At 42.2% G+C, this 26,476-nt stretch overlaps 2 protein-coding genes across 3 annotated transcripts in view; one reads left to right on the top strand and one right to left on the bottom strand.

Annotated features, from left to right (window-relative positions):
* Positions 1-12,767, top strand: part of bin3 (bridging integrator 3) — a 28,076-nt gene extending 15,309 nt beyond the window's left edge. The window contains exons 6-10 of one of the 2 annotated variants that reach the window (XM_026322416.1): positions 3,100-3,140; positions 7,609-7,750; positions 8,851-8,985; positions 10,943-11,086; positions 11,277-12,767. In XM_026322416.1, the coding sequence (XP_026178201.1) occupies positions 3,100-3,140; positions 7,609-7,750; positions 8,851-8,985; positions 10,943-11,086; positions 11,277-11,423 (609 nt within the window). In that variant the 3' untranslated portion in view covers positions 11,424-12,767. The remainder of the gene's footprint in view (positions 1-3,099; positions 3,141-7,608; positions 7,751-8,850; positions 8,986-10,942; positions 11,087-11,276) is intronic. The other variant, XM_026322417.1, reaches the window with a different exon arrangement.
* A 291-nt stretch (positions 12,768-13,058) lies between these two features.
* Positions 13,059-25,879, bottom strand: acsl2 (acyl-CoA synthetase long chain family member 2). The gene is made up of 20 exons (XM_026322415.2): positions 25,804-25,879; positions 19,475-19,722; positions 19,265-19,379; positions 18,768-18,832; positions 18,564-18,665; positions 17,843-17,942; positions 16,898-17,076; positions 16,750-16,782; positions 16,493-16,544; positions 16,260-16,333; positions 15,861-15,938; positions 15,648-15,782; positions 15,409-15,543; positions 14,767-14,935; positions 14,603-14,691; positions 14,401-14,517; positions 14,160-14,303; positions 13,953-14,054; positions 13,788-13,859; positions 13,059-13,705 (listed from the first exon to the last, which is right to left on the bottom strand). The coding sequence occupies exons 2-20, from the start codon at positions 19,718-19,720 to the stop codon at positions 13,565-13,567; spliced, it is 2,148 nt and encodes a 715-aa protein (XP_026178200.1). The 5' UTR covers positions 19,721-19,722; positions 25,804-25,879; the 3' UTR covers positions 13,059-13,564.
* Positions 25,880-26,476: the final 597 nt, after the last annotated feature.

Raw genomic sequence — 26,476 nt, 5'->3', positions numbered from 1 at the left:
AATAAGGTGGAGGATATGAAAGATTTTTTTTGGTGGTTTGTTTTTTTTTATTCCATGATAAAACTATACTGTAGTATCTCAAGGAATAGCACAGCATCTGGAAATGTATTAAGTTGAGAAGACATGATTTATATTACATGAACTGGACTCAATTTCCACAGAAATTCAAAGTCTTTTCCCCAAGATATGAGTGAAGCAGTGTCCATGCAACAAGCCAAAGTCTTATAGAAGTGTTTTGAAGTCCTCTTATTATTAAAACTAATTACATACATTTTTAAATGAGCATATTGAATAGATGGAACATTTTATCACAAAGTAAGCAGAATCCTGTATTTGTGTTTTGTATTTGTTTTTGTGTTTTAGGAATAGTGCCAAGTCAGGAAGTTTCTTTCTATTTTGTTAGAAAGGAACATTATCATAAAGAATATAAAATATACTAAGTGTGTGGGACCGGATTTAAGCAGCGACACTGTATCATTCGGTTTTGTTTCCTTTCTTCTTTCCTAACACAGCAGTCTTTTAGACTGGCTTTGCTCACAGCTCATCAAATTTTACAGAAGCCATTTGAATGACTAGACAAAGTAGAATGTGGGTTGGACTGAGCTTGTGGGTCTGTGACCCAGGTTGCGTTTGTTCCAGGACTTGGCTTGGTCGCATGCCCAGGAGAGCACTCTTGCCAGTTTGACTGTTTTCAGGGTAGAGTATGTTTTACATTATACAATATCAAATTAGCTTTTTTGCATTGTCTTCAAATTCACACCTGAAGAAACATTTGAGCCAGTGCTGCCACGCACACTGGAGTATCAGTGAGAAGTGATGTTGGGTGCTCTACAGCACCTCCTTCATAGTTTGAAAGTACACTTCTTCAACCTCACACTCTACCTGTATCGCTTTTTCTTCCTGGCTACAGTTGTAGCCTTTGTCTTTGATCAAACCTGGGAGGTCAGGCTCTCCTTAGTACCCATGTTAACTCATCTATGAATTATTATATTAATGTGATTTTATATTTTAATATTTTAAGCAGTCTGTAGCAGCAAAGGGTGCATCTTCTCTTCATAGTTTACACTACTGGATCCATTTTCTGGCTCCATAGTGTGTAGTTTTCTTGTTTTCTTTGTGACTGGGTTGTGTTTGACAGTGATTCAGCCAGTCACTTTGATCCCAGCTCAGTTTCTCACCTGTGGAGCACAACAGTCACCAACTGTATTGATGTAGTTGCAGTTTTTTAACACACTTTCATCCTGAGTGGATTTTGACAGCTAGGTCACACCTGATTTTCTCTGCACTTTTTTCAGTCTTCCTAAATAAAAATCCTTACCTTAACACCATGTTCAGATCCAGGTTTGGGCAGGGCTGTGTCTCTCCTTTTGTACAATGGCTAAAAGTGAGCTGAAGGCAAAATAGTGATTGTGAACACTTTTTGGTCAGCCTGCTATGTGGAATATCACCTCAGGTTTGCTAGGTGTTTAAAATCCAGCACAGCTCACTCGAGCTCTACTTCAGCTTCTCCCTTCAAGCTGACTGTTGATTCTGACGGCACCAACAGTAAACCCTACTGCTCCAGCAAAACAGACACAAAAGCATCCACCCTTTGCTCTTTTCCGTGCTGAGACAAGATGTTCTGCCGCAGGGCCCACAAGTGAGAGAGCCAGCAGATAAAACGTGCAGTGATAATGAAGGCAGCAGTGGCCCAGGTCTGTGTGTTTATTTCTGGGGCTGAGGAGGGCGCGCAGGCCCGCCGGCACACTGCTGCTGAAGCTGAGCCCCAGTGTAGATGGCGGCAGAGCAGTAGAGGATGCTCCGTTTGGAGGGATATTGATTTCCTCTGCGATCTGTGTGTATTTTTGGGAGGCCTGTGTGCCGGGATGGCCTCTGCCCCGTGACTCACTGATGGAGACTGCTGCTTGAGCATCGGCCTCAGGCTCCGCAGGGCCTCCAAGGAATAGCTCTGCCCCCCCTCTCTGTGGGAAGGGGCAGAGGGTAGAGGGCATCAGCATGCTTAAGCAAATCTGCCGCTGTTGTTCTCCCTCCTTGCTGCATGCTCTCACCTTAGAAGCAGCAGCGCAGCTCAAGTCGGGGTGGGGGGAGTTGGTGGTGGTATGAATATGTAAAACAAAGAAAATGTGAATTCCCATGTACTTATTTGTTATTGGTTCTCTGTTTTCCCTCAAACCACAATCAACCATTTTGTACTTGGAAATCTGCCTGCGTGAAGCAGCGAGTGTTGCTGTATGTTCTCATAGATGGTCAGGGCATTTTTACAAACCACAGCTGCGATCTCGCGTCCGTGTTGTTGTGTGATTGACTGTCCTTCCAATATCGAGTGAACATATGATTAGTAGAGCTGCTCACTGTTCTCATGCAGCTGTCACTTCACATCTTGCTGCTTTAAATCCTTCTTTGTTCCTTTTGCTCTTCACTTGACTTGACTGGCTTGTTACCTTTACATTCTGTTGTGCTAGGACAGTCTGGTAGTAACAGTCATTTTGAATCTGCATTGTAAATGATGCTGGAAACTTTATTAATTGTGCACCAACTTCTGTCGATGAGACTTGGTGCTGGGGCTGGAGGCCTCAGGATGAGATGTTCATTTACTTCCATTTAACACCCCCCTTCTCCGCCTTCCCTCCCCTGTCGGTACTGGCAACCAGAAGGAGAATGCAGGAAAATATAAACTGTTATTGTTAAAATGTTTGTTTGCACAGAACTTTCATCTTGTAAGGCAGCCCACCCTCCACAGGATTTGAAATCAGTTGGGCTTTGCTTTCATGTCTGTCCCCTGACAGTTCAATTCTTTTGTATCGCAAGCTCAATGAATATTCAGGGGTTTCTCTTCAGGGCTTGTGTACAATAAAAAGAGTAAACGTCATGAAAGTTTCTCTGCAACCCCCCATCCCCTTCTTTTTCCTCAGTGCTCTGTTTGAAATGTACACAATTGTTGATGTTTGTGCAGTGGCACAGAGCAAAGAGGAGTAGCAGCTATTTTGTTCTGAGTTTAATTTTGATGTAACTCAATTTGACATTGAAAAACAATTCTCTTCCTTCAGTATGCAGGTGCTTATACTTTATACTAAATAACAATTGTTCCTTTTGTTACAGGTCAACCAGATCCAGAAAACTGTTATTGATCCTCTGAAAAAGTAAGTGTCTATCTTGCTTTCTCGGACTCCTGAACTTATGAGAGTATTTTAAGGGTTGGCATTTAATGGTAGGCCAAAGTAAAATGGTTGTTTCAGACAGATTCACATTTGTTTGGAGTGACAGAATGGTGGAATTTAGATGCATATAGTGAATTTAGAAGCATTGCAAAATCACCAGAACAATTTGTAAAGGCTATTTAGTTCAGTTTTGTGGCTTAATGTTCCAGTGCTACATGACTTTTTTTTTTTTATTATTATTTGACTTAACTCTGCTTCTCACACTAGTAGAGTGCAAAATAAAGCTGTAGTGCAGGACCACAGCAATGCCTACACTGTAGTCATACAGACTGTAAAAGTGACCTGGGGAGTTAGCGTTGCTCCTGTGGTAGTATGTCTGGAAGAATGTTTATTTGATTCTTCTTCCTAATACCCACCCCCATTTGAGCAGGCAGTGAGTGCTATTCCATTCCTTAAGCCTCACTCTTTGAAACATGTGCACACACATATACACGCATTGTACACACACGCACATGCAACGCAGAGGTGCTGAAGGGAGGGGTTGGACTATCCCGCTCACCTTCCGGAGTGCTTGTTAAGGGTTTTGCTTCCTCCTCTTGGCTCCTCCCAGAGATTACACACATGCTTGGTTATGAGGGCATGTGCATGTCTTTCTGTTGCAAGTTTGGTGGATGTTGAACTTTGATGCCATAAACCTGTTGTGTTTTAAGTAACCAATGTGAAGCGATTCCTCTTTAAAACATGAATAGGTCAGGTCAGTGTCTGTGTGTGCATGTGTCCTCTCTTCCTCATGTGCTCTGGTGGCGGAGCAATGACAGGATGGAATGGTTCTAATTTCCTCTTCCTGGTGGGCGGCAGGCGGACGTGTGGGCAGGCTCAGAATATGGCAAAGGGCCCGGGAAGCCGGGCCAGGGCTGTAGATTGGTTGAGGAGGAGAACTGTCTCAGGACAGTGCGCACACACACACACACACACACACACAAGCATACGCACACACAAGTATCAACCCAGATTTTGTAGTGTGTTTTCTCACATAGATGGCATTTTACACTATAAATTTAGAGATTTTTGAAACAGAGCAGAGGAAGTAAGTTCATAAATGAATTAAAGCCAAGCTAAACTGACCTCTGGATTAAGTTTTTTCTCCCTAAAAAAATAGCATTATTAGTTATTAGTTTATCAAAGTGTCTTATAGAAAACCAACACACAAAAGCTACTTTACTTTACAGCTTCCATTAAGACTCCATTAGTCCTTCACTAATGAATATTTTTATTGTTTACTTAGTCTCAAAATACTCTATTGGTGATCTTGTGTAAAGAGAATTAGAGAAGAGTTGAAAAGGAGAACGTTAATGTTAATGGAGGGCCTTGAATGGATTGTGTGTGTATGTGTGTCAGATAAATGATTATGTCCATGTGTGATTGCTATTAAAAATTTTGGCATTCATCCTTAATTCTTAGTGTGGAGAAATGTACAGTAAATAAATGAAAAAGAGGCAGCCTCCCACTTCTCCCCCCCATTGTCTCCTTCTTGCTGTCAGGCCCAGACGTGAATTTTATCCACTCAGCGAGGTCATTGAATGACAACGCAGTGTTTATGTGAGGGGAGGGGAGTGCGTGGGCATTGAGGCATTTGTTATCTAGGCCTCCTAACCCTGCCCTTTCTGCTCTGTTATGCTTTTCTTGTGAGACAGAAGCCAAGCCTGTTTTGAGACCTCTGACCTGGATTTAGCAATGGCTGGACAAGCCACCTTCACCTCTTTCAATCTGAGAAAGACACTAACTCTGGAGCAGGGTGTGAGACCTAACAGGTTGATGGGGCTGATACAATTTATAGATTGACAGTGATTGAATTTGATCTTGTTTTGTTGAACTTCTGCAGTCGAAGTTCAGATTTATATATCCAGGATGTCTGCCATGAAGTCTATCTGTCTTTTCAATCTCATCTGGTGTATCATGTAACCAGGCTGCACAAGTTATTTGAGTTTTGATCAACAAAACAAGGCAAGTTGTAGCAGATCAAACTCTCCTTCCTGAGACAAAGAAGGTTCTGCTACACGTCACACGCACACAAGTTCCCATGGCCCACTGCTCTTAATCCCTTTATACAACAAGTGGAAGTTATTTTACTTTCACAGCAAGCGCATTTTGTAGCCTTGCCTGACACTCTTAAGTCTTCATCTGAGACCATAATACTTTGGAGGTGGTAATTTGCACATAAACAATTCTCTTCACTATATTTTTAGCAGCTTGCTGTGTGTTTTTTGCAGTAGTGAGTTATGTGACGGTGATGTGGGGCAGCCAGACTCGTAGACCAGACTTGGGCTTGGCTGACAGGGCAGACTAGCCTCTCTGTGGATTGGCAGCAACTCATAAACACACTTTCTGGACCAGATGCTATTTCCATCCAGCCTGTTCACCACACCCTGACCTGTCACATGGACAGTGGTGTGCCCCTGGCAGCCTTTAACCAACATAAAGCCACATTCAGGCAAGACTGACCACAAATGCAGACATAGCTGGCTGACTGGTGGCTGTCAAGCCAAGGCCAGGACATCGAGGGAAATGTCCAGTGTCTGGACAGTCTTAGACCAAACTATCATTACAAAGTATGTATAGTCACCTTCAACCAGGGCCGCTGCTGCATTGTGAAAGCTGAGTCACTTTAACTTCTGGACACAGAGTCCTGAGTGTAACAATACATTAGCATCCACCATAGAAAAGACAGAAGTGGGTTAACAGGCAGTTGGCTTTCTATCTAGCTCTTCTTCCTCCTCCAGCACTAGTAGAGCAATGGCCCTTAAGTGTCTTTGTGCTGAAACATTGTAGTGGCTGGTAGTGTTATCCCACTTTAGAGCACAAACAGTCTATTATTGCGTGTCATGAGGAACCTGTACCGTGCTATCAAGTGAAGTACACTGGTGAGAATGTAGTCAGCCTTTGTGTCATCTGAAAGCTAATTTGCTGCTGCATTGTCATCAGCCAATAGAATCAAGCTGGAGAGCAGTCATGCCTAGAGGGCAGTTACATAATCCCTTGGCACTTCAAGTATGTGTACACTGGAGCAGATAGTAGACTTGAGGATCGGCATCCACCCCTGCCACAACTGGGCCAATGTGGTATTTTATAAATAGTGGTAGAGCGTGGGCTGTGGGCTGGGCTCTGTGATGTCATTCAAACACTACAAGACCACTCCTTGCCTAACTTCCTGTCGGAAACAATCCCTGCTTGTCTGAGGCTGAGCTTCAGTTCGCGTCACTTTCTACGCCCCCCTCCTGGCCTCTGGATAAGTCCTCAGGCAGATACAGGCGCAATCTATGGCTCCACATTCAATCCACAGGTCGCAGTGGTTCCCTCATCTGCTTCACGGAACAGGGCAAGGGTTGGCATGGAGAGCAACGTAAATCATGAGGCCCACACATTTTGTGGCTAATAACACTATGGGCAGAGGCACAGATAATAAACTATTGTAGTAATATGCCTACACATTTGATGAAATACTTTAAATGAGTCATTCAAAAAAAAAGCTCAATTTCCCTCTTACAATTGTTTTTATTACTGATGTGCACGTAGCAGACACCCAGGTGGATAATCAGGTGGCCTGCTTTATAAAAACAAAATGTTAGTGGCTTGTGGTTATATGTTCAAACGCCAAAAATCTGTTTCTTGATGGTTATTTTAGTTAGAGTTGCTTTGGTGCCCTGTCTGCCCTTTAACCACACTTATCATGTGCTGGTTTTACTAAATGAATTATTTCTATCTCTGTTAAATAATATTGATTGGTTGTTACCACTGCATACATTGAAACCAATACTTCACTAGTTTATGTTACCTGTCATTCAGGTACATTAACCTAAACTTCTGTGTTTATATTAAATGTTATTAGGTTGAATATTTACAGTATGCCATATTCCTGCTTCCCATTAAAAGCAGCCACAAAACCAGTGCAACAAGTCCCAGGATGAAGCTCAGACTCCTGTTGCTAAGTTACAGATGAGTGTTTTCCTATTTTTAGTGCTGAAGACTAGGATTCTCATTGCAAGAATATATTTTCATTTGGAATATGATAATTGTCACAAAATGAATTGTTTCATGCCATTTTGAACTATAGTAATTAGATAATAGATTAGAGGAAGCTTAATGCAGAGCTGTCCTCTGGGGTTTGAGAGTACCTCTGCAATAAGATGTTGAGGAGAGGAATTTTATTAATTCATAATGACTTTTATTAAGATGGGATGCAATGTGCAATGCATGTATACAAATTTCATAGAGCAAGGAAAACTGTTTTAATGATTTCAGTAACTTTAGTTTCTTGTATATTTTTTTTAATCCATTTGAGTACCCTAGTGTGTGCCTGGCTATTTTTTGTTTGAATGCGTGCACGTTTACGTGTGTTTTGTTCTGCTGGTTGTGTCAGAGATGTCTGAGGTTGTCTGTACCTGTCTTGCAGATACAGTGGCGTCTTCCCCAGCCTCAACATGGCAGTGAAACGCCGGGAACAGGCACTGCAGGACTACAAACGGCTGCAGTCCAAAGTGGAGAAGTATGAAGAGAAAGAGAAAACTGGGCCTGTCATGGTGAAACTACATCAGGTACTGTGAGTTTAAAGCTTGCATCTGTGCACGTGTTGGTCCACTCAAATGCTCCCCCTCTTTGCAGAGGAGCAGAGGTTACTTGCTCTTACATGTTGCGCATATTGTGAATAGAGCACAGTGAGTGGAAAAAGACACAAATGCTGACTGGATATGAACAAAAATAGTTGAGCACATGCATACTGTACATGTGCGCTCCTTCACCCACGCAAGCTACCAGGCTCTCAAGTAGTGCCTTTTCAAAAAGGCACTGCTGCACATCTACAGGCACATAATTGAGAATTGTAGAGACACACATACACACACACACACACCATGAGGCCACTACAGAAGCACACACATTCACAGATAGCGCTGCAGTGTTGCCTGTGCTATTGCCTCTAACACATCCTCACATGGTGTGCCACCCACACACTTTGAGAAAAGCACTGTCAGGGGAACAAAGCCTTGAAGAGGCCTCTACATCCCTGCCCTTCGAATCCCTGTGCACTTAAAGAAATGATCCTGACAAAACACTCGTATGCCACTTCAACTGCATGTGTGAAGAAAACTAAGGTGAAAAGACCATACCATAATGCAGCAGATAAACAATATGTTGTAGTTTGAATATAGCAACTCCCCCCTTCCCCTTAATAAAAATTCTCACACATATTCATTGTGCATTCCATAACTCCATGCCTACAGTAGACTACCCACTAATACATTCACACACAGATCAGTGGTGCTGGAGTCCACTCACAGCCAAGTCTGCCCACATTACCCACTCCTCCTCACTGTGGTCGTGATTACAGCCTTTTTTTTTTTCACTGTTTCTCCGTGGGAATTAGGCAAATATCTTTCTGAACAATAAGAAATAGGACCCTAATGATGGCTCAAGTGCTGTATTTTCTTAAAATCACTTGTTTCTATTTGCAGGTATTTGTTTTTCTTTCATATTGTAACACCTCTGTGACCAGTTTTTGTGAAAGAATCTTTAACAAGTCGTATGAAATATAACATGAACTGGCATTGTGAAATGAAGGGATGTTCTGTAAACAAAGAACTGATGCTGACCCCTCATGACCTATTTTTTTGTTTCCTCTCACCCCTCAACACCCCAGGCCAGAGAAGAGCTTCGACCAGTCAGGGAAGACTTTGAGGCCAAGAACAAGCAGCTGCTGGAAGAGATGCCCAAGTTCTACTACAGTCGTATGGACTATTTCCAGCCCAGTTTTGAAGCACTCATCCGGGCACAGGTTAGTGATCCCTTCCTGGAGATACGTACGCAATGAGGCGCTCATGCATGCACACTCGCACCCACCCCAGAGCGTGCTGTTACGCCCTGTGAGTGCTGGTTAAACAGTGGATAAAGTGTCTGATGGAAGGGAGTGTATAATCCTGGCAGTCTGTCTCCCTCCACGCAGTCCTAATGTGATTAACCCCCAGTGACAGCCCACACTACTGTGTTTAGCCCAGGAAGGCCTCATCTGTCTGGCTCCATTGCAGCCCTGCAAGCCTTCCTCTAACCTGTAGCTTCTCTTAAAGCAGCTGGGTTTCTTAAGTTAGTGTCGCCATGTCCACCTCCCCCCTCACAGACCTGCCTGGCCATGTCATTTCCTCATGGGGACAGTCACTGGCACACTCCTAATTGCTAAACTAGATTATCCCTAACCTAATACACAGAGTTCTGTGATCTACTTTGAACTAAAAATTAGTAAACTGGGCTATTAATTTTGCCAACATATAATATTTCTATAAATCTAAGCACAGGTTAAATTGTAGGTAATTTTCTTTCCTTTTACCTAAGGGTTCCTACTAGTCATGCCAGCTGTTTTATTCTCACTCCATTTATTTTATTCATGTAGATCATGCGCATGAATGAACATTTACACATGTTTACACACACACGGAGTCGCACGTGGGTGGTCAGTGGACTTCATCCCCAGCCTTACTGCCCATTTTCTTCCTCCACTCCCTTCTCTCCCAGCCGCTTGTTGCTGCTCAGCTCCCAGCGGCAGCACGAAAAGGCACAAAGGCTGCCTTTGTTATGAGCCTTCAGCCTCACTAGCATGAGTCCTGTCCAGCAGCTGTCAGTGGGACACACAGCCTGACTTGTCCACCTGTACAGATGTTTATGAATTGAGACATTGTCTTGATATTTTTTCCTCCGCACTTTTGAATTCTCTGGTGCACATATTCATTTTAAAAACACTTAAGATTACTTTGTTAGTCCTTTTTTCAGTTGACTGTCTTTGTCTTTTGAAACAGTGGTGATGCACTGTTGAAGGACTTGCTAAACTTAAATTATTCATTATATTTTTAGGCTAAGAGGTCAGGGTGTAACCTCAGCTGGGTCTGGGGTATGTTGATATGCCCAGACAGAAGTTATGTAAATTAAAGCTCTGCCTTGCCCAAAAGCTCATTTTAGTATGTAGGTGGTCACAGTTGTGTGAGGCTGCGTTTATTCCTCGTGGTGACTTGACTAATTGTAATAATAGAGTGTGTTTTTGCTACAGAGGGCACCCAGACACTGATCTGGTGTACATTATCATCACTGGTCATATGGACATTTCCGATGGCCCTTTCAACAAGCCACTTTTAAGGAAAAAAAAAATATATCCGTTTTACCCCCCACAGGCAGCAGTAACTCAATACTTGTTGCCCACTCATGTGGTTTAGGTGGCAAATATTGGTATAAACATACAAAGGTCTTTCAGTCTGAGCACTTAAAAAGGCTTGTAATAGGTGGTTTACAAACTTGACTTTGACAATGCTCAATCTGCTCATGACAGAGTAAGACAAATGTCATTTCCATACAAGATGCACAATGAGATGCATGATTCTTTTTATTTCCATCTGGCCCTTATTCTGTTATTACCTTTAGTAAATCAGGAAGCAATTCTCCCACTGCTCTTGCTGTTTTGACCTACAATAGGGGACACTGGCAATTTCATCGAAGCCAACAATGCCCCCTTAAGAGCATGGTATTGTGTGCATTGCTGTGTGAATAAATATTGAGATGTGTGTGGGTTTTAAGGGGTTGTGTTTCCCAGTACTTTCATTCTCTGCCTACTCTTCTGGAGTCTTGTAATGTGATTAAAGTCTATTAATCATCAAAGCAACTCTCTAGGGAGCCTGACTCATGAACTAAGGGGAAGAAGCAGGGGTGGGAAGTGTCAAGAAAGCTTTCAGTGAACACTATCTCTTGTTCAGATTGGGAGAGAAAAGCAGGGTCACTACCCATTGAAGTGCTGTGTTTTTGGGGCTTTGTTGGAGTTGTTTGATATCTGTGGGCTCCCTCTTCTCCCCTCAAATCACCTCTCATTAATGGTGCGAGACCAGCAGCTTCAGGCTTGTGTAAGTAAAAGCAATGTTAGACTATGTAAATGGAGCATTTCGGATATAAATTTGGAGTTTTTCCTGACAGGAGTATAAAAAAGCTTTATGGATTGGCCCAGTCCAGTCTTTATCAGTGGAAAGACGACTTTTTTTTTTTTTTTTTTTTTTTTGCTATCACAGATTTTTCTTTTTCCTTCCTGCCCCCTAGGTGGTCTATTTCACTGAAATGTACAAGATCTTCAGCGAGTTAACAGACCAGATTGACCAGGCAGGGTTGACCGATGATCAGAGGGAGAGGGAGACCGAGGCCAAGCTCAGCGAGTTGCGTGCTCTGTCTATTGTCGCCGACGACTGAGTGAGAAAAGTTGAAAACCAGGAAGGTCTCCTTTCGTGCCTCTCTGAATGGATTGCACTCTTTTCAGGCTCCTCCGCGCCGCTCAAACGGACAACAGTGGCCTTAACCTGATTATCAATTTGTTTTCTTTGCAACCTCATCACCCCCCCCCCCCAATGCCACTACCATGCTTCATTCTCTCTGTAAAGACTCTGAAACTCAAAGCAGCTGAAACGCCACATTAACTAAGCCATCAGCCAAGTGCAAAATTATAAGCCAATATGTTGTGTTTTTTTAGTAAAGGAATCAAACAGCTCTCGTCTGAACTAATTATCAGGGTTACACTTCTTGGTTTCAGTGATGTGCATAGGCATTTGTTTCTAAAGTAGGAAATGAGCAAGGAAATGTTTTATTAGTCACATCTACTGTGTTACCAACAACCTGTGAAACAGTTATTACATTTTTTATTATAACACTAGAAACTGAACGTTAGGTCATGTACAGTAGGTTATCGACAAAAATGTATTTCTGTATTTTGCCATTTGCTGGTTATCTCTGAAGAGGCTCTGTGCCATGTGCTTTTTATTTGGGGCTTAAAGGATTGGTTTTGTACTCACCCATACATAATATGCCTGCAGTGTCCTGAATGGATGTAATATGAAAACTAACTTTATCTAAGGTTAGATGGTGTCTGTGCGGCATTGTTAAAAGGTCCAGGGCTCAGAATAGAAATGAATGTCCAAAACAAAGACTGGTGCTCCCTCTAGTGGAAAATACTTAACATGACAGATCATTTCCTTTCATTGGCGCCATCCATCCTTAGTCCTTTAGTTCTATTGTCAGTCACTTTGTTAGCGAAGAACCTCACATTGTAGAGGGTTGGACGCAAAACCTTTTTGGCTTTGCTTGATTTTGGACCAAATCATGCTGTCATTACACTTTTCTGATTCATCCTTTATCAGGTACAGCCTCAGTACAATGAACGCACCCTTTAATTAATGGGTCAACATGCACTGAGTGCACCCATATCATGTTCATGTATTTTTTACAAGTGTCATACCAAGAAATTGTAACCACTTATTCCCTGACAGACGAGGTTTGATTTTGTAATTATTTCATGTCATTGAGAAATGCAGAGTTGATTGTCTGCATTTGTGCTCTGCCAAGCAGATCAAGTTACACAAAAGCTCTCTATTTGTTTTTTTTTGTTTTTTTTTTAAGTTGTAGAAGTGGTTGAGCTTTAACATACTGAATAATTTATCATTAGTGAGTTTTATTTAGGTTTTTAAATATCTTATAATCTGTTAAAAGTTTTCATGTCATATCAGTGATCATCATGAAATAAATTACCTATTAGAATAGCAACCATGTCTACAATTTGCATTATTAACCTATTGCGATTGTATTGTTGCTTTAAATAGCTATTGCATATTTCTCATAGTGAGTGCAGTATTTGAGACAGGAGTTAAAACATGGAATTTAATCACACAGAAGTTTATATGTTGCTAATCTTTATTTTGTTCAGTTTTACACTGGAATTAGTCTTCTATTCACAGATATAAAGGTAAGTAGAAATTACAATGCAGCCATTTTTTTTTTTTTTTTACAAATCATGGTTGGATAAAAACAATTTTAATGCTTTAGCTTCAAGTGAAGATCAAGGATGTTCATGAAGAACTTGTTATGGTGACGGAAAGACCCATCAACCAGATAACACAAACCAATACGTAATGCAATGCAGTTTCTATTAACGTCCCATGTTCACATTAAGTGTCCTAAACCTCATGGTGAGCAGAGTTGCATTAGAAGTGCACTATTTCAATTCTTTAGATGGGGAAAAAGAACAGAGCAGCATAAATTAAATAACTGCGTCTCTGCAGGTTGCTTCCTATTGTGAGACTGTTCTCTCTATAACTATACAATAATTTATTTACCAATAAAAAGTCCCAGTAAATCACAGTACTGAATTAATGATGAGGACAACTGTGAGACTGGAACAAAACTCAAAATAGTTTGTTTCCATTCAGCATTATTTTCGTGATGTGTTAATACTTTACACTTATGTGCAAGAGATGAATGTACGGTAAATTAAAACTTCTTTGAAGCAAAATTCCTATGGTACCTTACTGGACATCAGTGAGCTTTAAGGTGTTGAGAGTCCTTTAAATGGCTGTCTTGCTGTACATGCTCGATATCTGTTCCTGAAAGACTCTACGGATGTCAGTACGTCTGCTTTTCAGGGTGGGTGTGAGAAGGCCGTTGGCGATGCTGAACATCTCTGGATGCAAGTAAAGGTCCTGCACCTGAAACGATAAAAAGGTAGAACAAAAATCACAACTCGGCACCTTGTAGCTTGTAAACTTTGAGTTCCAGCAGACTCCTCACTTGTTCAAAGGACTTCAGCCCTGCTTCCTTCCCCACGGCTTTCATGTCCTCTAATACCGCATTCTTTACATCCTGTTGGAAGACAAATAAATAAATTATATTTTCTGGTGACCTTGTCGGTAGGTATATTGAAGAGACGTTTGAAAATTAGAAGATTTGGCATACAGGATTCATGCACAGCTCCATGTAGGACCCCACAAATCCTCTCTCTTTAGCCCAGTCAACGAACACTTCAGGATCAGGCACAACAATGCCTATGAGGTAAGACTGATAACACCAAATACAGGAAAAAATCAAATATTTAACTCGTACGTAGCAGATATTTTGTATATAGATCAACTGAACAAGATCTTATTCTTTAATGGATTGTACCTGTAAACTATCTCCATACACAAACACCTGGAGGACAGGAACACAGCGCATGTAGACGTTTTCTATCTTCTCTGGAGCGATATACTCTCCCTGGGACAATTTGAAGATGTGCTTTTTTCTGTCAATGATGCGTAGCGTCCCATTCTGGCAGAAAAGAGGTGTAAACACACACACGCGTGTTTGCTCACTTACAGGAAACTAGATTAAATACGTCACCCAAGCCAATTGTGTCTAATCTTACTGGAAGCCACTGGCCCACGTCCCCACTGTGGAGCCAACCATCACTGTCCAAGGCTTCAGCTGTCATTTCTGGGTCTTTCAGGTAGCCTCTGAACACACTGGGGCCACGGATGCAAATCTAACACAGGAGATAAACACAAGAAGTGTCAATAGGCAGCCGATTGTCCCATAATATGTATAGTATAATCGTATCTGTGCCTCACCTCTCCGTCTCCATTCTTGGCATAGTAATTCATATCAGGGATGTCAACCAGCTTCACCATAGCACAAGGCAAAGGGGCACCAACGTGGCCTGACGGAGACAAAACATGGCTGGTGAGGACTGGAGTAGCACACAAGCCAAATTAGGAATCAGATGGTTTCATACCTGCAGTCCAGTCTCCTGGCATGGAAAAAGTGCAGCCTGCAGTGCACTCTGTCTGGCCGTAACCCTCAAATATAAGGCAGCCGAGAGTGGCTCTTAGGAAGGACAGCACAGTGGGGGAGATGGGTGCTGAAGCAGTCAGGGCAAACCGGAGGTTACCTCCTAAACTGGCCTGAAACAGAATAACATGTAAAATACTGTAGCTCCAATACAGTCATATTGTGGGTACAGGCTCGTTTCCATTTTAACCATTTTAAACCTTGGTCATATTTTCCCATCTGCATTGAACATACCAAGCCAAAATCTTTCAGTTCTTGTTTGCCTGTGTGCATACTTCTCCAATACACTCCCACAGGGCCAATATGCTCTGGGTGATTTTGGCATTGATCGCTGGAACAGTCTTGTAAAGTTTGGATACAAATATGTTGACTGCTGGTGTACTTATACCACTGTGTTAAGTACTACAAAACACAAATAGTGACAATTACAAAGCTCTGCCTTACCACAAAATATGTCATTTAAGACTGATGACTAGTGAGCGAGCAGCCTGTTTAGGAATGCATACCAATATGAAGCAGTTTAACAGAAGACAACATGGGAAAATATGACCCAGGCAGAAATAACCTGCAGCCTTCAGTAACTGACCTGAATCCTGTTGAACACCAGCTTGTCCCACAGGCTGTTGTTACGTACAACCCCGCTGCTGAGCTCCGCCTGCTTTCTCCTCACAGCGTAGTGAAGCAGAGCCCGTCGCAACGGAGACGTCACAGAACCCAGGACCTTTACAGAAGTAAGCGACAATGTACATACACATAAAACCCAGACACCCAAGAGTTCTAACGTTCACACTATCTAAACCGCAAAATCTGAATATATTTGCTGACCTTGTCATAGATGCGATTAAGTAGACGAGGCACAACAGGAAAGAAAGTAGGTTTGAGAGTTTTAATGTCATCCATAAGGAGAGAAATGTCCCCCTGGTAGAATCCTACTCTGGCCCCATGGCAGAACATAGAGACCTGGGACAGACATGGACTTCTATTTAGGGTTTAGACACAAAAGCTACATAATATTCTGTTGATTAGCAGATTGGCTACCTGAATCATCCTCTCAAACATGTGAGCAAGTGGCAGGTAAGAGATCGACACATCGTCTCGCTGGATCACAAACGAACCCTGAGAGAAGACGAGAAATAAAATGAGCAAAGCACAAGGGAGAGATAAAGCTCAGGCGGCAGCATACGGTGCAGCCTCGCAGGCAATCAAACATGCTGTATGTCTTTTTCAACAGCAGTTAAGACAGCTGAATCTTTATACAGGGGCAATTAGTTGAAGTACCTTGCAGCGACAGGGGCAATCAAACACCCAATTAATCATACCATTAGACACAGCAGGGAGAGGGACAGTTTTGAGATACAGAAGACAGAAGCAGATGGGAAGAGATGGAAGCTGCGAGGCTGTTCGCAATTAGACAAGGAGGTGGAAGTGTAGACAGACCTCCAGGATCTTAATGACAGAGGAAGTGTTGGAGGCGATGTTGCCGTGGGTGATCATGGCTCCCTTGGGCTTCCCTGGATAAATAAACAAGACATTATTGCAGTGCCCCGCACAGCAAAGGAAACTACAGTGGTGCCATAAAGAGAGGTTGTTAGTGGGCACTGAAGGACACTTCTCTAATGATGGGAGTCAGGGATAATTACGGAGAGACTTACGAGATCAGACAACATTACCTGTGGTTCCACTGGTGAAGCAAACCACGGCCAGGTCCTTCGGCTGGGGCGGCTACAGCAGGCAGCAATAAAATATGAGAATATGACAACGGACTTCCTCCACTCTTAATTTAAGCCCTGTTTACAAGTGAGTGTTAATGATATCTTATGGGACAGGAGCAAAGATGAAACTGCCATCCTGGCATTTAGAGGGGGATTAGCTATTTACTGAAACCAGCTTGATGGTGAGACACATTGCTGAGAGATGATAAACTCACCACAGGATCTTTGAGGTTCTGCCTTCCCAGTTCCTAAGATGTGGACAAAGAAGTTACTTGTATCAATTTACACATCACCATTGATAACTCAATTAAAGGGAAGAAATTTAAATGAGTCTCCATTATGGGGATTTTCCACCCTGCTCACCATGAGCTGCTCCAGTTTCAAAACCTCCACCTCGCAGTTCTTCGCCCTCTCCACAAAAGCATCACTGAAACTGTTAAAGAGAACCAGGCAGGAGAGCTTCGAGGTCTTTCCCTTTTCCTTGTTCTCTAACAGAGATGCTGCCTTCTCCTCTCGGTCACAGATCACCAGAGAGATCTCCGCTAAGCACCACGACACACAGATGAGATTAACTTGGGTCACAGCAGCCGAACTTTAAAAATGTGGAAAACTATACAATTTAAATTGTTAATAAAGAAACAGGAGTGTGATAACTACTGAGAATGTGAAGGAATAGTTCAGCCCAAAATGGAAAAAAAATAACTGTTTTATTCAATCTTAGTTTAAACTCCAGTGAAGCTCAAATATCTTTTTTTCTTCCCTACAGACAATAAAAACTGTCATTGATTCTACATCTCACCTCAGTGCAATAAACCAAATAACAGTGTCTGGGTCCAAGCAGGGAAGTGGTGTTGGAAACTAAGTACATTTTCATTTTGTGCCAATTTATTTGCACTGAGAGTTATCCAGCAGCTGTAGGACACATGACTTTTCAGATTAAGATTTTACATTAAAAAACAAAATAAGCTTATAAAACACAATACATTGTGCAACATTAAGCCACTTGTTGGCCTTTAACCCTTTAACAAAATCGGCGTCTATGTGATGTTAAGAGTTTCAGAGCAACTTCTCCTTTTCAACACCCATTTCTAATCACCCCCACCCAAAACCTCTTTTTATACCTTATGTACCTTCAAATGATAGTACTTCTGCACTCTTACGTGAGTAGTATTTTTAAAGCAGGATCTTTACTAATAATTTTGTACTTTTACATAAATGACCTAAGCTACAAATGATTAACTCCCTTTAAATAAAACATAAAATCTCATTAAATGTGTTTTTGTTACTTCTACACAAATGTTTTCTCACCCAGGTTGAGTATGTGGATCATGGCCTCCAGACCCAGGGTGTCATACAGAGGCACCACTGCCATGGAGTAAGTGTAGCAGGCCAACTCTGAGATAATCCACTGCCACCAGCAGAGGGAGACAAAGCAGCACAGTTAGACTCATGGCCTTAATAATACTTCTATGTTATGTTGTGTCTAAACAATCAGGGACTTATGCATTAAGATCTACATTAGTATGCATTTAATATTTTACAAAACACCACATTCAAAATAAGACAATACTTCAGTGCACAGACTGATCTGGTCTAGCAGAAAATTATCTTTCACCCTATCCATGAATGACAAGAAGACTTTGCCTGATGGATATATTAAAAATGAGTTTGGGAGCAGACATGCTCCAATATTAGCTGCCCTGGAGACCCACATTCACCACCAGCACTCTGCTCTCATTATGAACGAAGGCAAACACACTTTTAGGACAAACACAGACAAAAACAAATCATATTTTAATTTTCAAATGCAGAAATAAATGTGACTGTGAGCTCCATGAATAGGACGGTCATTTTCATATATATATATATATATATATATATATATATGGTTTTAAACTACAGGGCTGTATAAGGATCAACAATTTTTTTTTTTTTTTTTTTCATAGACCAGAACAATCTGTGTCTAATTGAGGTAACCAACCAGCATGGGAGCAAATTTCACGTTACAGAAACAGGACTGAGTGTGTACCTCTGGTCTGTTCTGTGCAAATATCCCAACAAATTGCTGCGGGTTCGGCTGGCAGCCTTTAGCCAACAGCCCAGAGCCGAGCACCTGCGCCTGCTCAGCCACCTGAAGGATTGGAGGCACAGCATGAGCAAACAGCAAAGAGTAACAAAATTACACTGAGGAGCTTTGACGACTGGAGGGCCAAAATACTAAAACGTGCCAGACCTCAGTGTAGGAGATCCACTGGTAGGGCTGCCCCGGCTTCCTGAAGCCAAGACATGGGCCATTTCCTGAAAGACACAAGAGAGTCAGTCAGTTCAAACATACGCAATAGTATTGTATCAGATCTTTGTTCCCTGAACTCTGGCCTTAATATTCATTTTTATATTATTATGATGATCCAAATCAAGTAAATGTTCCATGAAAATGAAGAGAATTTTCTCTGTTTACTGTAATCTGTCAAGATTAAAATAATAATCATGTTCCATCTCAGTTGACATGTTTATTAATCATGGTAACTAACTAGAAAACATATTTTAATCAGTCCAGTCGACATGTGACATCTATTTGAGGATTTATCAATAAATAACTTTGAGTCATTTTCCCCTGCACCTGCTATAATTTTGTGCTACTGCTCGAAATCGCACAAGATCTCAGCTTCAATTAAACTATAAAACCTAAAGCTAAATGAAATGTGTTGTGAAAGTGTCGGCTGTCATCACCTGAGATATTCAGCCCTCTCTGGAACATGTCGTAGGCCGTCCTCGTGTCCTCGTAGTAAAACTCCAGCAGTGAGTCATCTTTGAGAAGAGCCGATCGTCTGCAGCTGGGATCTCCCTATAACAAACGCCGCCGTCAAAGACCTGTCTGTAGTAATTCCGTTTACATGAGTCTAAAACTTATAATGCCAACAGTGACCGTGTTCCACTCACATTGACGGCTACAGACTGGGCTTGGAGATCACAGGGGGGACGCATGGGTCGAGGACGGGTCACCAGCCAGTACGCTGTGAGGGAGGCCAGAGCTCCTAAACCCAGCAGAGAGGAGGGCGACAGGGACAGCGAGGACAGGGAGAATGACAGAGGCAGAGATGGCAGAAGACTCCAGAGGTCTTCTGATTCAGACCCTGTAAGTCCTGCGCTGGAACGAAGTGACTGCAACCACTCCTGAAAATACATAGCTGAGGGAAAATAATGGGAAAAGAGAAAGAAACAAGGAAAAAAATAAAAATAAAAAAAATCAATCACGTTTCATTGTAACGATACAGTACATCTTCCAAGAAACACAACAATCAACATGTTGCAGAGCCAGTGCCAGAATCAAATCAGGTTTAAAACATGCCTCTTTCTAATGTTTTCTAATGAGTATCATGTCCATGCTTTTCCTGTTGATAGTGCTAGCTAAAACTGCACCTGCTCCAGTTCCCTCAGGTTTGACCACCGTCTTGCAGCTGTGAGGTTCAGATCTTTTCCATAGATGTTCAGTGGAATTAAAGATCAGGACTTAAACAGCCACTTCAGACCAGTCCAAGGCTTACTCCCCATCCATTGCTGGTGCTGTTACATGTATATTTTGTGTCATTCTGTTGTAGGGATCCACGGCCTGTGGCTGAGCTATCTGATGCTCCAGAACACCTTGCTGATCTTCTGATGTCATTGCACCCTGCAGGGACTCAAGTCACCAGCAGTAAAGCAATCTCATATCCTGAGTCTCCTCCATGTGGTACAGTAGATGTGGTTTTTTCTTTAAAAGCTTCACTTTCACTTCATGAGCACAGAGCTGATGTGACTTACTCCACTGGATCCCTGTGGCTTTTAAACAAACATCTCAGTTGCTTCAACAACAGTCTGTTGTTTGTTTTTCTTTTAAAAGTGGTCTCTTCCTGAATCTTCTTCCATGGAGCCCACTTGGAAAATGGGAATGTGGTGACATATGGTGCGAGTAGACATTGTTGTACTTGGATCTTGGAGGTCAGCTTGTGTCATTTTTTAAACCTATTCAAATGATCCTTCTGTTGAATCTGGGCTCGATTTTCCTCACATCTCAGGAGGTTGGCTGACTGTCCAGGAACATGAAGCTGCTTGGAGATGGTCTTCCAGCCTTTGCATCGATCACACGATCGCAATTATTTTCTTCTTCTTCTCCTCTGTTCTTTCCTTTTCTTATCAATGTGCAGTGTGGTGAACACAATGATACCAGACAACACAATGAGAGCTTTTCTCCATTGAAATAGGCAGAATGACTGATGATACTAATAAGACAATAGTCTGCTTATTTATCACCACTTTTAAGGGGCACTGATCATTTTCTTCAGGCCATGGTGTGTTTTCAGCCACATTAGTAAATCTCAATAATCACTAATTATTTTTGTTAGCAATTAGTCTGTTGAATTTTTTTTTTTTCAACTAATAGATTTTTTTTGTTACAAAATGTCCAATGGTTCCTTGGGTAACATCTTCAAATTGCTTGTATTGTTCACTCAGCAGTCCAAATTCGATCTCAGTAACAATCAGCGAATTCACTAATCATTTTACAGCTATTGTGATCAATACATATTAGATTTCTCTCATACCGAGGCACAACTGCAGTTCAATGCATTTTAGCTAAATGTGTTTTAGTGAGAGGAGTGCGCTGCAAGTTAATCAATTGTAAACACATTATTTAAAGATTTTCTATTGAACAAAATAAACTCATTAAAACTCTATCAAAAAAGGAACATAATTTAAACCTATTCATCAGACCTTCCACAGCTCTCTCTAGAGCCGTGGATTTTTTTTTCCTCGTATGCAGTCATACTGCCCAAAACCTGTAAACAGAATTTGATGCATAAAATCAGTGGCATTGACCTTTAAACATCTCGCCTACAATCCACCACAAGAAACTTGTGTTCACTTACTTCAGTCTAGTTTAAATACAGAATACAACAAAACCAAAAACTTTAATGTGAAAATGTTATTTAAAAACATCATTCCACTTCTGTACAATACCCAAAGTCTGAAAAGTCTGGTTTACAAGCCTGAACCACACTGGGCCACCAACTTGGCAACGCACACAGAGAAAGAAGAAAAGGGCCTGAGCTGTGGAGTGGGGAGAGTGGTGGGTGGGTGGTGGGGGTGTGTGGAGAGACACCAGGAAGTAATAATGATTGGCTTAACAGAAACAGGCACTGAGGTTACTCCCAGTCATGTTGTGCCACTCTTGTATCCAACAGAGGGAGAGAGAGTGAGACTGGGGTGTGTACAGTAATACAGTAATGTGGGGCTGGTGGTGAGATAGGGTGAGGGGGAGGATTAGCTGAGTGCATCCCCCCAAATAAAATTCAATAAAAAAGGGTGGATAGGTAATTTGAGGATGATCTATAGCTTCCAAACTACCTCCGACATTGTTCACTCACACAAACTGAAAAACTACACTTTCCCCCAAAATTGCTCATTTCACGCCCTCTGACAAACCACTTCCATCAGGCGAGGAATTCACTTCACTGAATAAATCTCTCCTTTCCCACAACCACCACTCCCCCCCCCCCCCCCCCCGAACACCCCACAACCTCTCACCCACTCCCTCCGTCCTCCCCAGTGCTCAATAGGAGAGGCTCCCTCCCCTTTGTCTGGGCCGACCCTGTGCTGCTTCCCTTCCCTCCATGGGCAAAGTGATGCCACACTTGTCCTCAGAGGATTTATAATCTACTTTAGGCACCAATTTCTATGAATTAAAGCTGCTCAGTTGCCGCTTTACACCTGACTGCGTAACAAAGCATCTGGTGACCACTATGAGTCCTTTCACACGGTAAATAAATGGAAAACAAAGGGCTTTATGAAATGTGACACGTCAAAAAAAATGACAGTGTACTGTGAAGAGAGCTTCCTGTAGTCCCTTTCTATGTCTCTCCACCGCTCACTGCTCTCTCACTCCCATTCATTATGGCTATTGTCAAGACCCAGACAAGGACCATTGTGCTCCCAGCTTTTGCTCCCTGGAAGAAATGATACAAAAGAAATGGCACACACGTGAAAATATACTGAAGGAAAACAAATGCACCTTCACGGCCTGTTCCATTTCCTGTGGGGAGAGAAACCCACAACGTTCGGGCAGTTCTCACTTGAATTTATATTAGAAGGACTGATTGCACAGCTCGACACACATGACAGAAATGTGTTTAAGAGAGATCACACAACATTACATGGGCTGGTGTTTGGATTAAATTTATGTTTGGTGGAAATGATGAAAATATGCAAATAAACTTGCATCCTGCTATGGAGTGCACAAAAGAAAAAATGCCATAAACCCAGCAGAAGGCAGGTTCACAGGGAGACAGCAGGCATATAACAGCCAGCCTGAGGCAGTTTGCATGTCTGTGCACACTGACAAGTAAAGACAAAGCTGAGAGCACAGAAAGTTACTCCAAGCTACAGCACAACGTGCGACAAAAACAGGAGAGCAGCTCAGTATAGGCGATGTACGAAAAGAGAGACTAAAAAAACAAGAGCTAGAGAAACATCTAGCAGGAATTCAGTGACAAAGATAACTGACAACTGTATTTGTACTTCACATTCGTACATCAAATGAGTGTTTCATAAAGTGAACCAGGACAGATGGAAAAATGAGTAACATCACAAATGACACAGTGAGGTAAAGTCTATGTATACCAACAAATTGAAAGGAGACAGTGCATTGATTTTAACAGTGGAGAGAAGTGAACTCAATTTCTTGCTCTATTTAATACCAGCAGCCAGACTCAGTTCAAGTTGTGAATTATTTTTATGCGCTTTTTTGGTCAAACCCGAGAGCATGAAGTAGTAGTCAAGGCTGCTTTTAACAAATGTATACAGAAAATGGCTTCATTTCTCAGTCAAATGGAAAAGAATAAATAAAACTTAAAATATAGGTTAGTTCTACTAGTAGAGCGAGAACTAAGTAATATTCACCCCCAGAGGAAACTCCTCACAGAGAATATGTCCTCGAGTGAGAAGAGGCTCTGTCCAGAAGCCTAGAGTGCTTCTGTATTGATGAGACCAATGCTGAGGAATGCTTTCCCCTGACCCAGAAAACTACAGGAGGTGACACCATGAGGGGGGGAGGTTATTTTTTTTTTATGGGAGAGAAGAAACAGCATTTTGTACCCACACTAACAGACAGCAGCAGCAGCAGCAGCAGCAATAAACTCGGCTCAGTTTCCCTGTGCCCAGAGAAGTGAAGTGAAAGCGATGGAGGGGAGATGAGGAGAGAGTTACAGAGCAGACACGTGAGGCCGGCCGGAGGGGGGGGCAAAAGCATTAAACGTACCGGTCTTTTCCGGCCATGCTTCCCAAATGAAGCGTGAAGAACAGACACACACACTTGGTCACAAAGATGTTTTTCTTGTTGCAAGAGAAAGGAAGGAGGTGGAAATAAATGAGAAAGACCATGCATACCGTGCACAGAAAACACCTCCACTCATGAGTCTGATGCTTTTTTTTTTTGTTTCAACTAACTAAGCAGGGCCATGTTGAGGCATCACTACGCAAAGGTAATCTTCCAACGTTCAGCCTCGCTGCCAGCACACCACATTGGTCACTTGAATCATTAAGTTTTTGTGTACACGGGCAGGTTGTCCAGCTCCGCATGACTGAGTACACAAGCCTCAGCTGCTTTACTGCACATTTTAAACTATCAAATTCTCTCTGAAAAAAACCCCAGAGAACTGACATTTGGACAACTCCAAACATGTTGCATGGCCCACAATATCTAGATATGCAGGTAAAACAAAGATACGATAGTCAAAACCAAAGCAGGCACAAGCTGAGGACATAGATACCAGTGTGATTTAACAGAAGAAGGTCAGAGCCCAAGTACTCTCCAGCTATAAGCATCTCTAGCTTGGATCGGGGACAAAACACCACTGTGCTTATGTTGACGACTGCACATGCTGCACAAGTGCACCCCAGTGTTTTTTCTTTTTTCATAAAGAAGCATATTGTGAAAGATATCTACAAAAACACCACCGCAGTGGGAAAAGCACCATGAAGTCAATGCATGTATTGAGAAAAACTGAACTCTCTCATCTAGAAAAGTGTTCATCAACGTTCCCTCTGGCAGCAGCTACAGCTTCAGGTTTTTTTTGTGCAAGTCTTTACATTTTCTGTATCTGCACACCTGGATCACGCCTGTTCTGTTGTGTTTAAGCTTTGTCACTCGAGGACAGTGTGTGTATGTGGTGTCACGGCCGTACTAAACAACGGACCGTCACCTCAGACTCAGGTTGATGCACCATGGAGCAAGTTTTCTTCGAGGACCATCATCCTTCCCTCACTTCTGATAAGTCTCCCTGTCCCTGCTGCTGAGAGAGGGTGTCAGCCAGGTGATGAGCAGAGCAAGACGTAGTGTTCGGAGTCCTGCCCGTGCTGTTAACTAGTTGTCAGACCAGAGACACTTTTCCCTCCTTCTCTGAGTTCTTCAAATGCCAGAGGACAGTTAGAGGCTTTACATTGTGTCACACTCTTACTCTGTGTGATCCAAGCCTTTTATCACAGGTGTCTCCAGCAGGGACGCCCAGCCCATGTTCCTCTAGAGACTAGAGGATTAGTCCCTGCCCTACCCACAGCTGTTTACCTGGATCAGGTGTCTTCAGTCAGTTAGTAGCTGAAAGATACCGGTTCTCGTTTTGATTGAATGAACACACCTGATCCCAGTAATCAGCGGTGGGTAGGGCAGGGACAGACAGAAAAGTGTCTCTGGGGCGCCAGGGTTGGGCGGCCCTGTCTACAGGGGTGATATGCAGGGTTTTGTTTTTACACACAGGGATCTGCATTTCTAAAGTTCCTGATCAGGTTTTAGACGCAGGCACAGGCAGACTTTCATAAATAAGAGTTCAGTTTCGGGTTTTATTACATTTTCAAACATTTCTTTTTTAAAAAAACAAACCTCTTCACGTTGTCTTTGTGGGTTATTGAGTGTAGACTGCTGAGCAAACATGGAAACTTTTACCCATTTAAAACGATGTTTAAAACGTGCTGCTGAGAAAGTTGAAGCTGTTTCTGGATAATTGAGATCAAACTAAACTCTTCATAACTTCATGCGGAGGTTTAACAGGTTGGTCCATGTCCACATTCATCCGGCGTTCACAACCAAAAACTCTCAGCTCCGCAGCAAACACTCATTATTTTTAGCTCGGAATCCAAAGCTTGGTAGAGTTTCTTGGTATGTTTCTAAATCGAGCTGCAAAAACTGAAAACAAACAAACAAAAAAACAAACAAACAAAAAAAAACACTAAACGGAGCTTACCCGAGTACAACGCAGGCCTCCGCTGATCCCTTTGATTGCGCTCTTTACTTTACTAACTTCGGCAACAGATTCGTCAAGAGCCCGAACATCAAGTGTGAGACCATACTCTTCTCGTTTCCGGTCAACACTTTCAAAATAATTGTCATGCGCTTGAGCGGGGGGGGGGGGGTAAATGTGCGCAACCATGTTCTTCAGTTCATCACAATTTAACGTGTCACGTTTAAATGTTACAGCAAGGAAGGAAATCTAGTCAGGAAAAGTCAAATAGATCAGCACCTGTGGGAAGTGAGAATGTTTTAAAAGACTAAACTGAGACTTGGCTGAATTACAAAAAAAAAAAATACAAATACCAAATATATATTTAGTTTCACTCTTTGCCATTTGTTCTTTACTGATGGATTTCTTCCTGCAATAACATGAACCTGTTACATCTGTGAAGCATCTTTTAATAAAACTATGCAGCCGATCAGTTTGTCATCTTCTTAAGTTTCACTCCATATTTCAGCCTGACCTGAGGTCAGTACATCGCTACGCTCTGTCCTCCTCAACATGTAAAAATCTTAACACGCATCTTATTTATTTTGAAGTGGAGAAAACATAACTTCCCGTGTGTCTCTGCCTCATTTTCTGCAGCTTCTTCTTCACTGATGGCCTCTCTCTGACGTCACAGCTT

Source organism: Mastacembelus armatus, chromosome 9, assembly GCF_900324485.2.
Source record: "Mastacembelus armatus chromosome 9, fMasArm1.2, whole genome shotgun sequence".
Classification (NCBI taxonomy): domain Eukaryota; kingdom Metazoa; phylum Chordata; class Actinopteri; order Synbranchiformes; family Mastacembelidae; genus Mastacembelus; species Mastacembelus armatus.
The sequence above is the reverse complement of the archived record's forward strand: the minus strand, read 5'-3'. Positions and strand labels throughout refer to the sequence as shown.